Source organism: Parasteatoda tepidariorum, chromosome 5 (assembly GCF_043381705.1).
Source record: "Parasteatoda tepidariorum isolate YZ-2023 chromosome 5, CAS_Ptep_4.0, whole genome shotgun sequence".
NCBI classification, from domain to species: Eukaryota; Metazoa; Arthropoda; class Arachnida; order Araneae; family Theridiidae; genus Parasteatoda; species Parasteatoda tepidariorum.
The window spans coordinates 48348943-48366053 of NC_092208.1; the positions used below are offsets into that span (position 1 = coordinate 48348943).

The 17111-nt window shown below is 27.1% G+C and overlaps 1 protein-coding gene across 2 annotated transcripts in view; it reads right to left on the minus strand.

Moving 5' to 3' along the window:
• Positions 1-10372: 10372 nt before the first annotated feature.
• The window catches only part of LOC107446920 (uncharacterized), a 50314-nt gene continuing 43575 nt past the window's right edge, over positions 10373-17111 (minus strand). The window contains exons 5-6 of one of the 2 annotated variants that reach the window (XM_016061698.3): positions 14213-14335; positions 10373-11747 (exon numbers count right to left, since the gene is read on the minus strand). In XM_016061698.3, coding sequence (XP_015917184.1) covers positions 14228-14335 — 108 coding nt within the window. In that variant the 3' untranslated portion in view covers positions 10373-11747; positions 14213-14227. The remainder of the gene's footprint in view (positions 11748-14212; positions 14336-17111) is intronic. The other variant, XM_016061699.3, reaches the window with a different exon arrangement.

Consider the following 17111-nt stretch of genomic DNA (forward strand, 5'->3'; position numbering starts at 1 on the left):
TACACAAACTTATACTCATAAGGCTCGAGATTTTTTAAATTATATTTTTAGTCTATTTTTTTGTCGAAATGTAGAAGTTCAAAAGCGTTGTATGTAACAGAAGGAAGCATAAATGTTACGATTGGCTTGGAGCATCGTAATTAAAATTGCATAAGAACCCATGTCATAAAATGTCATCGTACGCTGCTAGAGGCGCTTCCCTTTCCCCCTATTAGGACCTCTTAAGAAGCACATAAAGAAACAGTTCATGACAGTGCTCCTACCGGTGTATGGCGACATTTCCGGGCATGAGTTCCTATGCAATTTTAATATTGATGACGCATCGCTTAGAAGTTTGTCGCAGCATTTAGACGAATCTCTTTTTATGTGTCACGTTTTTAAACAATACATTTCGAGAAAAAAAGACTAGAAATGTCATCTAAAAAAAACTGTAGCTTGGAGAGAAAAACTGATTGCAGATTTAAAATGAACGACGTGAAAGTATCGAAAATCTGTTAAAAAATTTCATGCGCTGAAAGTAAAAACAAAACACCGGTTTTCCGTGCAATAAATAAATTAACAAACTTGAAAAAAAGTTGAATAAAATCTATTCAAAATTTAAAGGAAACAATGTTCTTCCAATACTCTACATCAATATTATTTTCTACCCGATTTCCTTTATGCTGTAGAAAATAAGAATTAAACGAAGATGAAGTATCTTAGTTTACAAGTCCCAATTTATTATCGAAAATGCACCGGTGAATCGAAATCAATATTTATCAGTTGCTAAATAATACGGAAACTAATGAAACATTTTAGATGTTTGTTTGGCTCAGATAATAGTTAAGATCAGACAATATTACGAAACTAATCACAAGACATGCGTTTAATATATTTTGATTAAATTCAAGTTTTATTAATTCATGTTTTAAGTATTTATGATACTATTTAGTAAAATTTTGACATGGGTATGAATAGGCTTTTTTAAATATATTTTTATTTTAGTACTATTTTATTAGTGTTGCTACAATTGTTTACTATGCTTTTTCCAAACATTATGAACTCGAAGAAAATTGTTCCTAATATACCAAGAATTCGCGTTTTTTATTAAAATTTATAAAAATGTAACTTAAAAAATATAAGAAATTATCAAGAACTAACAATGCATAATTTCGTACTACTAAAAGAATATGCTATTTTGGTGCATTAAATATTGACAAATACTGCAATATGATCCTACTAAAACTGCAGAGATGTAAAAAAATACAGATATTCTTTCTTTTTAAAGTAGGAGCGTTTGGGTTGCAAATATTGAGCATCAATTACGCAACAAATTCACAGAAAATTCATATCCTGAATTGAAATAAAGTAGGTTTTTTTTTTTCAGTAAGAATTTTTATCGGATTTTTTTTTAACATTGGGGCATTATAAAAATTTTCTTCGTCTACAAGACAATGCTATGTACCACGTGATATTTTAATTCTTAAATTGCTTATAATTCTACTAACACTTTTAATGTTAAAGCTATTTAATTAATATATCAAAGATGTCAACAGCAAGTATGTTTTTCAAATTTAGACTACGTTTTGATGAGGAATTTCACAAAGTAATAGTCTATCAGTAATAACGATTTAACTTGGATCCAAGCTCAGATTTTCTAATTAACACCGCATTGCAAAAAAAAAATTATTAAAAAATCTGAAAAATGTTCACATTTATATACGATATACATACTCTCAGCTGTGCATAATTTGGACAAAACAAGTACCGCTTTTTAAAATTTCTGCAATTTTTTTTGACATTAATAGGTGTTTTGAAACGAACTGACGTTCACATTTTAATATAAAATCAATATCAACTAAATTTTGCTTTTCAAAAAATTATGAAAAATTTCGTTAAATATTCACATTTATGTAACAGATATGCGTACTCTAAACTTCGAGCGTTTTGAACAAAATTAGTTCGTTTTTTTAATTTTTATTATTATTTATTGACATGTTATCAAACAAATTAAAACTTACTTTTTCATACAGAATAAGTTTCAAATGATTTTCGCATAGCAAAATTATTTTTAAAAAATCTCAAAGTGGTTACCTTTATGTTAGCAAAATAACTACTTCTTTTTAAAAATTTCTATTATAATTTCTTGACATATGTATGCTCTTTTAAACAAATAGGCGATTACTTTTAAGCATAAAATCAATTTCAAATGAATTCCACATTGCAAAAAACTAAAAGAAACATACGTAAATTTTCCACCCTGTGTTAGTGATAATATATTTGGAACTTTAAGTGTTTTGGACAAAGCAAGGTTTTCTTTTAATTTCTATAAATAGTTTTTTTACATGTGAAGGTGCTTTTAAATATATGGATGTTTACTTTTTAATACAAATAATATTTATGAAATGTACTTATAAATTACAAATTATACATGCAAATTACGTTTAACTGAAAGCCAAATTTTTTCTAAAAATATAATTAAATCTTCTTCTTTACTGAAAATTGTGTCTGATTCGATTTATATGGTTAAATGTAAATTTTGTTTGTTAAGGATTCAGAACACAAAAATTTACATCTTTGCCTCAAATAATTTAAATCTACAACAATAATGATTTGATAAAGCATGTATTGTTTAAAATAATTTAATTTGTATTTTAAACAAGAAAAATATTTTGTAAAATTTCAAACTTTTTTGATAAAAAATAAAATACACTTTCTGCTTACTTGAGTTCTAGATTTATGTCAGCATCAGAAACTGGGAAAGTTTCGTAAGTTATCAGACTCCACCTAATATGTAAGCTACCTTAAATATTCTTAAGTGGGCATTTATTGTCTGTTATTGTATCTAGTGACCAATAATAACTAAATTAGTGGAATCTTAACTGACTCTTGTATGTATCTTTTTTATCTTACTGTAATTAAAAAATTTTAGATTTGTTGAATATAAAAATGGTGGAAGCTTCCTAACAACAAGTAGTGTGTAGTAGTAGTGTACTATATTAAGAACTACCATTGGTTCTTGGAAACTGTTTCATTTCATTTCATTTGGACGAAACTGTTTCATTTCACAGCTTTAGTGTAAAGTATTAATAGCTATTCTTTTTAATTTCAAGACACAGGCAAATTTTTTTACAATGTAGAGTGTTTTGTTGCTAAATCGTTATATTTCGCTAGGAACCAATTAATGAAATAATAATATTTGTCTAACAATACTTCGGCGGACAAGTAAAATTTGCGCATAATGTTTTTATAAAAGAAGTTTGTTTATATAAGTTAATGATAAAATATCTATTGTTCTGAAAGATATTTCTTTCTTCCTTTTTTTTAAAAAAAACTATGCACATTTTGACGTCTTTAATATTTTTATACAGTCAAAAAAAATTTTATAGTAATTTAAAATTAAATACGAAAATTAATCATATTATTATTTGCTTTGAGAAAAAAATCTAGAAAAAATAATGAATAATATCCATTTATCCTTCCATCAATGATCAATTTTGTTTTATTGTAAGTAACTTTCAGTACAAAATGTTTACATTTGAAAATAGAATACACTGCACACCATACAGTTCATGTTAAATTCTACAAAGCAAAACAGCAACAAATTACCATTTATTATCATGGAAATATACAAAAGCTACTAGAATATTACATGCATATAACATATTACTTTCGTTGTAGAACATTGGCAACCTCCAAAGTATAAAAATTTTGAGTTTGATGTAATAATAGTGCTTACAAAAAAATTTTCTTTCTTAAGATAAAACTATTTCTAATGTTTAATTAGAGTGTTTAATTAGAGTGATTTACTTTAATAAATAACGTAATATTAATAAAAATGTTTATAAATGGAACTGTTAAAAGCCTATAGAAATTTCTGTCACCTGTTTCAGTATTAAATTATGCAGTTTTGAGACTCACGCAATAAAAAAAATATTTATTTCATGAACGTTTTAAAAAAAGTCCCAGAAGAAATTTTATTTACTCCTTGAAATATAGTAACTTACACTTTTTTTGAAACCGCAATTCCAACTTTTAATAACGTTTCTAAACGGTTTCATTGAATTATCCGTAACTGTATCAACTGCCATGTAAAAAAATGAAATTTCATCAATATTAATTCCAGTACTAATCAATTTGTAAAAGAGAAAAGACACTAAAACAAAAAAATGTGACCAAATCATAATTAATTTTCCCTCCACTAATAAAAGATCTGCTGGTAATTTCTTAATTAATTGATATCATACGTCCTCATTCCTACATTAATTTTTCTCCCGGCACCGAGAAAGAATTTCTTACAAAAAATGCCATATTAGCTTAAAGACATTTCTAATTAGCAAAACGAGAATCCTTGTAATAAATATGAAAATTCACGGTATTAATATAGGTTATTTGAAAATATTTTTGTTCGTTAGGGTAATAGTTTATTAGAAACTTTAATTTTAACCCTTTCACTACCAATTTTTCTTCTGAGAAAAAAATGAAATAAGTACTTGAAAACATCAGTTACAATGCAAATATCGATAAAGTTCTGAAAAAGGGAAAAAATTACTTAGCAGAGAGAGAGGGATGAGTGGGATATATATGTCCCATTGGTATTTTTTCTTGGGACACATGCGTCCCAGTGGTACTGAAATAATGATTGAGGTAAGAGCTTCAGTAAAATTCTCATATCCAGTGGGACAATTATGTCCAAGAAAAACATACCACTGGGACACATAGGTCCCGTATTTTCTATTACTATAATAGTTACAATGAATGAACAAATGAAAATATACTTACTTCAACTAAACTTCTTATTTTGATAATAATACTTAATATTACAAGCGCTGGAGACTTCACTCAGTCGCACAGTGCTCTAAAATGGCGGCCAAACAGGAGAAAATACCGTGCAATGTATTTTTGCGAGGGAAAAATGTATTGGGAAAGGGCTGTACTGCCATCTATTGGGAGAAAATTACCCTGAATTGTCAGTGATATCAAGGAATACCAGTGGGACATGCATTCACAATAATACAAAGCATATTTAGCCCATAGGGTCATTTGAAACTGCCTGCGGGACATATATGTCTCGGTGGTAGCGAAAGGGTTAAAAATCTAACGCTTAAAAGTAAATTTAAGAGGGAAATTTTTTTTGCACGCAATATTTTACTTTTTTTAAAAAAACACTATAAAATTATCAGATTATTCTATAGTACGTATCATTTATTTTACCATTGATTATGCAATTTTAGGGCTTTGATAAAAATTCCTTTTACTAATTAGAATGATGATTGAGTCTGTTTACTATGCCTTTCGGTATAGTTAATTTGATAGAAGTTAGATGGTTAATTCTCTTTTATCCTAATGTATTTCTTAATTATAAGTGAGGGAAAAGCAACGCGATGCTTTCAAGTCTTCAAATAAAGAATGTTAATCTGTGTGGCTTTGATTTTATGTTTTGGATAATGGTATTTACTGTTTATTGTTATGTTTCACCTTGACTTAGAGAAATCAAACAAAGGAAATGGCATGAAGTGTAATATAAAACTTATGCATCAAATGATTTACAAATTTTGAGGCAATGAACTGGAATAGGGTATTTATTTTGAAAATACTTAGGTGGTTCTTAAATTATTCCCTGAAAAAGAACATAAATAAATGAAAATCAAAACTTGTGTGCTTTTTTTTCTACCAGAAAGAAGCATGAGCCTCATTTACTGAATAAACCGGTACGAAATCAAAAGTCGACATAATTTTTCTCTAAGAATTTTCGCTTATTATTTTGAAATAATTCATCTATTTTTGCTGTATGTTTTGTTAGATATCCATCCGAAAATCTAATTATAAAACCATTTAAAATAAATAATTCCAATAATATTTACTAAAATATAGCACAAAGAGGAATAAAAGAGCACTGTACCCTTAAACCAGTTGTTCTTAAAAAAGACCAGTTGTCTTTTTTAAGTGTACTTGGTACACTTAAAAATAATCAAGACAATAATTTTATATTTGTCTTACTAAAAACACAAAATTATTGAAAATTTCACTATTTTCGTTATATTATTTAATGATTTGTAAATTAATTTCTGAATCAGTTAAATTAGCATTTTTCTCATTTGAATTTTTTTCCCTTTGAAATAGATGGAAAACTGATTTTTTTCTTATTAATCTCCAAAATAGAAACATTGTCGGTTAAAATAACATTTCATATTAATACCAATCTATAGTTGTTTAAAATAATATAATTTTCCTCCTTCTTTAACTGGCTCAAAACGATTTTTAGAAAATGGTGAAAATTGAAATCCGACCAAAATAAAAATGCGTTTTTCAAGAATTTCAACATTTGTTGGACAGAACAGCAATTAAAAACTCGTATCCCCCCCCCTTAGCTCGAAAAATCTCAAAATTCTTTCATGCCCTGTTTGACATTATTATTCCAAAACCAATAGCCCAAATGAAACTTTTAAATGCCCAAACATTATTTTTCGAATGCATATTTATAAAAGCATATAAACGCATCTATTATTAAACTGCTAATAAAAATGACAATAATTACATCACATCTCGTATAAATCAGATATACTAGTGTTATGAACAAATGAGCCTTAAGTTTGATTAAGAAAAAGTATTAAGTACAAATTAGTTTTGATGGGTTGTTTTGCATTGTTTATTAGTTTCTTCGCTCGAATAAACATTTGTTGAAGTTAATAAACTTCATTTTTATCAACAACAAACTATTGTAATCAGAAGTATTTGACATTACTAGCAAGTGCAAGACCTTCATCATGCCTACTTTCTTTCGTGTAAAAAAACTTATCTTAAATTGCAGCTGATGAAGCATGGCATGAAGGAAAAAACAAACATGCCCGGACATGCCGAGTAATGCAATTTTTGAGTTCCAGTGTTTGCGCATTTATTCTAAGATATTGCAGATATTTTTTATGTAAAGAATGACATGATTCTGTTTTCAAATCTCAATACGAGCAAATTTATATTAAAACTATTTAACTTCAGAACGTTTTGCGATTTGCATGTTTACAAGATCATAAACAATATTATTTCGCTTTTTTTTAAGTCTTCGTGTGGAACTGAAATTTTTTCGAAAAAAATCCATTATTTGAATTGTTTATATAAAGAAAAAAAATGAAAACCCTTTTGGAAATAGAACTGTTTATAATCACAGTTATCCATTGTTTAAATTATTTAAATAAGGAAAAGTGTTAATTATTGAAATAAATACATTATTTAAATGAAAACCTGCTTGAAAACCTTTTTGGAAATTTAACTGTTTACAGTAACAGTTATAGTGATTGTCTACTTTTCTATAATGTTTAGTATTCCTACCAATTTCTAATGAGTCTTGAAACTATACTTAACAAAATCTTGTTTTATTTAACTGTTGTAAGCAGTTTTATATAGTTTGTAGTATAATATTCTTCGAAAAAAATCAGTTGTTTGAATGAAAAGCGTTAGTTATTTCAATTAAATCCATTATTTTAATGAAAGGAAGTTTGAAAACAATTTTTCAAATGGAACTGTTTATAGTAAAAGTTATAGTGATGGTTTACTTTTCTATAGTGTTTAGTGTTCCTACCAACTCTAATGAGACCTGAAACTATGTTATGTATGAAGTTATTGTTATTATTTAACTGCTGAAATATTGTAAACGACTTTATATAGTTTGTAATATCAATGAAAACGCTCCTAAAATATAGTATTATTTAAATAATATGAAATATTTTCAATTTTGAAAACTATTTCATAAATATTCTTTTCTGCATTGAGAAATATAAAGTCTCAAACATGAATTTTAAACATTTTTCATCTTCTTTTCAAACTTTCAACGGGAATATCAACAAAAAAAAAATAATTCTCAATACTCCCGATGAATGATGATATGCGTGAAGCTTCGACACAAAATGGGAAAAAAAAAGGTTTTAACTTTTGTGATATAGAGTTCGAAAATAAGTTTTGGAATACACAAATAAACAGTCAATTGAATTTCAGCGACACTGAAAAAAACCTGTTCTACCAATGATTTTTTTTATATGAATTCTATTTATCAACGAAATGTAATAAGATTCTTACACGACTTCCAAGAAATGAATTAAATTGAATACGAATCAAATCTTACATGTTGAAAAAGATTAGTTTTTGGTTTTTATTTATGCATTTTATCTGCGAATCAACTTATAGCCTAAATCTATTTTAAACAAGAGAATATTTTTTATGAATACCGCATGAAATGGGATGAAAATACCAATTCATGTCAAACGCAGGAGCCCTGTTTGAAAAATAGATTCAGATGCAGCAGATATAGCCACATGAAAATTTACTGTCGCCAGTTAAAGAAAAAAAATATTGTAAATAAAGAACGAAAATGGCAATTTACATCAATTGCAAATACGCATGAAGGTTTTCATAAAAAAAATTTCCTAAATTGGTTGGTGAAAAAGCTTCATGACGCTGTTGTTTTTTGTGTTAGAGTGCAGAAAAATTTTGCATTCTTTGAGAAATATATCAACATTTGATTTCAAATTATGCAGGGTACTGGAGGATAATTTTTTTAGTTGCGTTAGATTTTTTTAACAGATTTCGTATCGCAGATTATAGATAGTTTCATACCACAGATTTCAAATCTGCAATTAATTTCACTCCTCAAGGTACAGATTTTTTTAAAGATATTTTTAGTCTATTTTTTATTAAAATGTGCAAGTTTTAAAACGTTAAATATAACAGGAGATCGCATAAATGTGCGACAAAACCTCTTGTAGAATTAAGGCACGTCATCAGGATTAAAATTGTATATAAACTCATGCGCGGAAATGTCGTCATACGCTGCTAAACGCGCTTTCCTTTTATGAATTGTTTCTTCTTGTGCTTTGGAACAGGTCATCAAAGGGAAGCGCCCCTAGCCAAGCACGACGGCATTTCCGGGGCGCAGGTTTCTATGCAATTTTAATCTTGATGATGTGCCCTAATTCTTCTGGAAGGAACATTTATGCGACTAATTGTTACATATAACATTCTTAAACTTTTTTTTCGACAAAAAATAGTCTAAAAATGACTTTTAAAAAAATATGTAGCTTTAAGAGCAAAACTTGTCTCAGATTTGAAATCTCCCGTACTCGAATTAAGTAATTTCAAGCATTGGCAGAATTGCAACAAAAAATGTGTTCCGCAGTCGTAAATTCTAAAACATTATTCTAGAATAATTTGTTACCTAAAAACCTCACATTTTGAATCTTAATTTATTTTAAAACTTAGGGACATTGTAATAAAAATAACGATTGAATAAGAAAATGGTTTTTATTATAATAGTTTTATGGTTTTTTTGTGACGAACTAACTTATATTAAAACACCCACAAGTTGTTCTACAATTGCTTCAAATTTACAAGGAGGCATTTCATAGTGTTCTTGTGTGTTACATGCAATTCTGTAGCAATAGAATGTGAATAACATGAAGAAAAAAATTATGACATGAATGAATAACATGAATAAAACTTTAATTAAAATATTTTGTGATTACAAATTGTTCTACAGAAATAGATAGTAGATAAAAATTAATTTTTATTATAAAATTTTTAGGGTTAATTGCTTTACTTCAATAATAAATTGAAAAAAAAATGCAAATGAAACATGTCTCCAAATCAATATAAGGTGTACGTTGTGCTATGTATAAATTAAGCAACTAAATGGTGTTAAAAATGCACAAATAATGATAAAAAAGGAACACACTATAGTTTTGATTCTATGAAAAAGAACCTTCTCTAGTGTCAGAGCTTGTATGAAAATGAAATTACACAGCTTCTGCAATACTAAAGTAAGAATCTGCAGTGCTAAACCTAAAAATCTACGAAACATACATAACATAGTTTGTTAGTTGCTTAAATTTTTTTAGACTTTTATAAAGTATGTTACAGGCAAAGTGAGAATTCTGGCATTGTCTTCGAAACTGAAAATCGACTGAAAAGCACCGAATGACTGAAAGTATAAAATTATTTGCCATTTTACACATTCTGCATTCTACACTGTACGTATTATAATTGATAATGTCTATTTATTATAATTGGTAATAAGATTTATTGGAATGAAATACGACATTGTCTACGATATTGTCCGGTATTTTCTACATAGATGTTATTTTAAGGTGACGAGCCATTGCCCGGTATTCCTTACGCTAATGCTTTTAAGGTAAAGGGACCATTGCTCAAACTACACCAACCGCCAGTATTCCATACACTATGTTTTTCAAATTAAACAACTATTGCCGAGTATTTTGTACTTTAATTTTCTAATCGGATATTATTAATGATTGCCAAATAATTCGGCTTTAAGGAACCAATTATGCTTTATAAAAATCTGTTTGATTGAATAAAGAAAAATATTTTTCTTTGGTCTTCAACCCAGTTTTTATTTATTTATTTATTTTATTTTAAGGAAAAATTGGAAAAGATAATGTGTTTTTTCTTTCTCTGTGATTTACAACTGTCAAAACATAGATCAAACTATGCATAAAAAGCATTTGTTATTCTATATTACCTAAATAAGGCATATAATAATTCACATAATTTATACTTCCCGGTGTTGTATACAATGCCGACAATTCTTAGTTTACCAGTAATATATGCATAAAAAGGGACAAAGATTGAAATTTTATCTTAAACTCAGTACACAATCGAAATAAAATTGGTAATCATAGAAATTATTTTCGTAGAAATTATTATTTATCGTAGAATTGGTATATTATTGAAAAAATGAGTTTTTAAACTGTTTGTTGATTATAAATCAATTTTTACTGATTCAAATAAATCAATCACATAAAATTTCATTAATTAATGCTATTTAGAAATAAAAATAAAATATTTTTAAACACAAGAATTTTACATATCTAACACAATATTATTTTACTGTCATGAAAGGAATAGCAATCTTTACATTGTATTATCTGAAAAAAGAAATAATTTTAAAAATTTCTGATTAATGTAATTCAGTATTAAATAAAAATCTATTTTCACAGTATTAATAAAAATCTCAAACTGTTTCTCAATTTTTCTTATTGAGTTCATAGAGAAAATGAATGTAATGAATTCTAAGAACATTTGACATAATAGAACATTTAATAACAATTTCCACGTAAAGACTATACTGTAAAAAATTTCGGATCAAATTACAGAACAAAGTGCCGCCACTTTCGGTGCATCATCCGTAAAATCCATTTTACAATAAAATCAATTTTTACCATAAAATCCATTTTACCGTAAAATCTATTTCACCGCAAAATATATTGTAATTTTTACAATAATACTTATTTAATTCGATTGATATAGTCATTTTACGACAATTATTATTGTAAAAACAACAGCATATCGGATTTTTTGCTTCGTAACATATTCAAGAAAAAATTAATTTTACGGTAAATAATACCAGTGCTTTTTAGTGTGATTTTTTACAGTGAATAGCATTTTAAATACACATAAAATAAAAAAGCATATTATCCATCAAACGTTTTATAGATTTCACAAGTGTATATACATTTTTTTCTACAAGAATTTGTGATTCTACAGCAATAAAGAATATTGATGCTAGCATGTGAGCAGATAGCATCTGAATACTAAATATAAATATTTTGCGTGTCATACAAAATAAATGAAAGGCAAAGTTCATTGTTTTATGTTTATCATTCGTTCAGTTCTTAAATAATATTTAAAGGCACATAAAAATGTCTTTATCACACACATTTTAATTACAACTTTATTTGTTGCTCTTGTTCCTCCAGTAGAATCTGAAAAGAGATAAAAATATGGAATAAAAAATTATTCTTGACACAGTAAGGAATGAAATTTTTCAATTAAATTTGCATTCAAGACTGAGCAAAAAAGTATTGTCGTAACTACTTTAATATGATTAACTTTACCGTGTTTCTGGTTCTATGGGAACACCAAAGAGTTCAGAATATTTACTGAAGCATCTTGGGATTGATTTTGGTAAAACCAACGATAAAATATGGTTTTATAATCTGTGATTATATTTGGTAATTTTAGCATAATACCTTAGCGCATGGCATAAAAACCGTTAATGCGGTAAAATTTACTTTTCTGTTTTGTATTTTTTTTCTAAATGTGAGGTAATAAGATCGACAATTTTGTTGAACAGAATTTCTGGACAACCGATACCGTATGAACAGAAAAATTATCAAATGAATGGCATTCAATGCCATACATTTTGGTTTTTATTAGTCAGAACTACGATTTTTATTTTACCAGAAATATCATTACCATAGGGTAATTTCACCAAAATTTTTTTCTCCGTACATACAATAATATTATAACCTTTTAAAGGGGAATTTTTTACTTAAATGTGGAATCATTTTACAGGTCAAAATAATTTTATTTTACTCAAGCCTATTTTCCTTAAAGTATTAAATTCACGCTTTTAAAAATAAAATTTTCTAATCAAGTCTGTTTTCACTAAATTTATAAAAATAATGAATTTTTACCTATTATACATTTTAATAATGTATTTAAAATAGAAAAAACACAAGGAAATAACTTCAAATACAATTTCATTTTAACTAAAAAAATTACTAATAATTTTGTTTAGAATATATGCTAATTTAAATACATATTTAAAAACTTATAAATGACGAGATAGCTCTTCTACTACTAATGTAATTAATGAGATTATGTAAAAATGAGAAACAATTTTTTATTTAGATTTAAAGCACCTATTAGTTCGAATATGGATGACTGGGACAATACACAACGGACCAACTACTTTTAAAATAAAATTATTTCAAAAATCAATATCCCACTTTATGTATGCTTATTTGCTGAATTTTTCTTCGAATTATTTATGAAATTACAATTGTCTATTTAAGGAATACAATTGTTGCATACCGTTTTTATTATTATTAAGCATGTGACAATTCACCATAGACGAACTACTCTTAAAATAAAATTATTTCAAAAATCAATATCCCACTTTATCTATGCTTATTCGTTGAACTTTCCTTCAAATTATTTATGAAATTACAATTGTCTATTAAAAAATACAATAGTTCGAAACCATTTTTAATATTATTAATCCTGCAACAATTCTCAATTGACCAACTACTTTTAAAGTTAAATAATTCTAAAAATTAATATCCCATTTTATCTATGCTATATTCGTAAAACTTTTCTTTGAATTATTTATGAAATTACAATTGTCTATCTAAAGAATACAATTGCATACCGCTTTTATTATTATTAATCATGTAACAATGCACAATGGACCAACTACTTTTAAAGTCAAATTATTTCAAAAATTAATATCCCACACTATCTGTTCCTATTCGTTGAACTTTTCTTCGAATTATTTATGAAATTACAATTGTCTATTTAAAGAATACAATTGTTATATATCGTTTTTAATATTATTAGGCCTGTGACAATTCACAATAGATCAACTACTCTTAAAATAAAATTATTTCAAAAATCTATATCCCACTTTATCTATGCTTATTCGTTGAAGTTTCCTTCGAATTATTTATGAAATTACAATTGTCTATTTAAAGAATACAATTGCATACCGCTTTTAATATTATTAATCATGTAACAATGCACAATGGACCAACTACTTTTAAAGTCAAATTATTTCAAAAATTAATATCCCACACTATCTATTCCTATTCGTTGAACTTTTCTTCGAATTATTTATGAAATTACAATTGTCTATTTAAAGAATACAATTGTTATATATCGTTTTTAATATTATTAGGCCTGCGACAATTCATAATAGACCAACTACTTTTGAAATCAAATTATTTCAAAAATTAATATCCCACTTTATCTATGCTTATTCGCTGAACTTTCCTTCAAATTGTTTATGAAATTACAATTGTCTATTAAAAAATACAATAGTTCGAAACCATTTTTAATATTATTAATCCTGCAACAATTCTCAATTGACCAACTACTTTCAAAGTAAAATAATTCTAAAAATTAATATCCCACTTTATCTATGCTATATTCGTAAAACTTTTCTTCGAATTATTTATGAAATTACAATTGTCTATTTAAAGAATACAATTGCATACCGCTTTTAATATTATTAATCATGTAACAATGCACAATGGACCAGCTACTTTTAAAGTCAAATTATTTCAAAAATTAATATCCCACACTATCTATTCCTATTCGTTGAATTTTCCTTCAAATTATTTATGAAATTACAATTGTCTATTTAAAGAATACAATTGTTACATACCATTTTTAATATTATTCAGCTGGCCTGGTTTTCTTTCTCTTCTTCATTATGATCAACTTTTTCACCATTTTTGGTATACATCTTTTGGGCTTGGCGAGCTATTCTGCTCTTCTCTTCCAATATCTGAACGAAATAATAAATACCATATCGTATTAAAAGTATTTATAGTAATTAAAGGTATTTAAAGTAATATATAATATTGTAAAATATGGTTTTATAATATGTGATAAAATTTGGTAATTTTATCATGATACCTTAGAGTCTAGCATTGAAATAAATTTTTGCGGTTGAATTTGCTTTCTGTTTTATATTTCTTTCTATATGCCAGGTAATAAAAGCCAACATTTTAGATATCTGAATTCCCGGTAAACTGTAACCATACGAAAAGAAAAATTACCAAATGTATGGTTTAAATACCATATATTTTGCTTTTTTTAATCCAGAATTATGGTTTTTTTTTACCAAAAATGTCACTACCTTAAAGTACGGTAGTTTTAACAGGATAGAATTTTTTCTACGTGTGTTTGCTTAGATTTAGATAAAAATTTTGATTTTCCTTTTCTTGATGTTTTTCGTTCTAAGCAAACTTTGGGTGGGCGATCACATCTATAGCACTATATTATTGTTTAAACTGATATTGTTATTGTTTTTGTCAGCCATTAAGGTAGAGGGGGTTGCGATTGTTCTTGTTTTCCAGTGGCGCTATCTATGTTAGAGAATTCGACTTCTGCCCCACCCATACGTCACACCCGTTAATAGGGTGGACCCATTCATATATCCATTCATTAGTCCACAGATCGTAATTTTGACCAGAACCAGAAAACGATCAATCTCCAATTCAGTACCCCAGATGTATGATTTGTTATGGAAGCATGGAGGACTTTGTGACCCAAGAGATTTAGCGTGCACCACTCACCATTTACTACAGGGGAAGTCTTTGGCCGGCTGGATTCGAACTCCCGTTCTCACAAACGTGAGTCCAGTGCCCTGCCAGCCAGGCTATCCCGGCCAATTAAACTGAGGACAACTGGATATGAATAATATTGAAAATTTTTAAAACGCAAATTAAGCAAAAATAAAGATGCTTATAAAAATTTAAAAATGAACAACTCTATATTTCTTAAATATCTTTTAAGAAAATGCTGATTTAAGAATTGTAGAAAAAAATATATCACAATATAAAATGGTCTAGCAATTCGCAAGCTTCGAAGCATACTGCCGAGTGAGGAAAAGGCCCAGCATCAGTTTATTTTGGAAAATAAAATAAAGAAGATTTAAATCATACATAAAATTTCTCTTCTGCGTCTACCCCCATTCTACGGTTGATTTCAACCGGGAGGAAAGAGACCTCTTAATACATATACTGACAACTGTACAGACTTTTCGGCTAAATAACTCCAGTCTACGGAACTCAAAACATCAAAAATATTAAATAGACCAATTCTTTGTCTCGCTACCGCGTGGCCTCAGAATTAAGCTATTATAACCAACGCAAATTATTGAATAATAACATTTATTATAGGTCATCCAAAAATACAACTCTATGAAGCTTTCAGCTTATAATTTTTTTCTAAGCTCTTGTTGCAATGTCTGAGTTGTATAATATATAAATGTTTTAGTCTTCAATTATTTTTTTCGAGAAAAGTAAATTACCATTTCCTTTTATCCTCCATTTTAGATGTATAAAACGATCCCTTTGAAATATATTGATAGAGCTTATACTGTATCTTAGCAACATGAATAATAACAAACATGCATGTAAATACTCTCTCTCTCTCTGTTAAAAGGAATCAATAGCTGATATGAATATTGTATATTTTAACCTTGAAGTGTGATAATACAAAATCTTGATTATATATAATGTGTGTCTATATATTTTGATATTTTTGAAACAGCTAATTCAAAGCTATTTTTATATAACAGTCTAAGCTCTACGTTCCAAGTTCTGTAGTCATTCAAAAAATTGTTAAGCTTTCGTTCCTTTTATGTGTATTACATTAAAAGCAATAAAATAATATATTTCAGAGAAGTTAAATTTTCACAGATAAAAAACATATTAATACACATTTTAGAAATACTTTCTAGCAATAATGCATCATTTTCTCTAACAGTAAAAAGCAAGAAAACTCTAACTTAAACTCGAACAAACTTTTTATAAGAAATATATTAAAACAATTACAATAAAGTAATTTCTGTCACGAAGAAATATATAAAAATAAATGTCTCATTTTATTTAAAAAAATATTTTTAGCTCAGAAAGTAAAATGGATCATGGGATTTTGTGCAAGCGGTTCTACGTAAGGCTACAATTCTATATAATTTAATGTATCAATGTTATATATTCCATATATTTCTTTAATTTCAATTTTTGCTATCAAACTTAGACAAAACAACATAATGATTATTTCATTGTAGAGACATTAAAGACGCAACACTTAGATGTAATAACACCACACTTTTCAAAATTTCTCTTGCTTTAATTATGTCAGAGCCCCTACCAACTTTAATGGGAAGCGTTTAATTTATGCTGTAAATTTGAGTGAACACTCTAAAATTAATTAAATCTGTCTCTTTGCATGTCTTTTGTTTATTTCTTTTTAAATTTAATGTAATATAAATAAATATTTCATTCATCATAGAAATAACTTTAAGAACAACAAAAAAAAAAATTTAAATCAAATCGTAATTTACTTTGAGTATTAAAAAATGTATCTTTTCTTCATTAACACTCAACATCCTTTAAGAAAAAACATTCACTCATTTTTTTAGAATCAAAATAAAACGAATAAATTTATGAATAAAATCTAAAATCTAAATCTCAATCTAAATTAATAAAAATAATTTCAAGTAAGAATAATAAAAGCAAACGATATACTTATTGTCCAACGAGTAGTTAAGT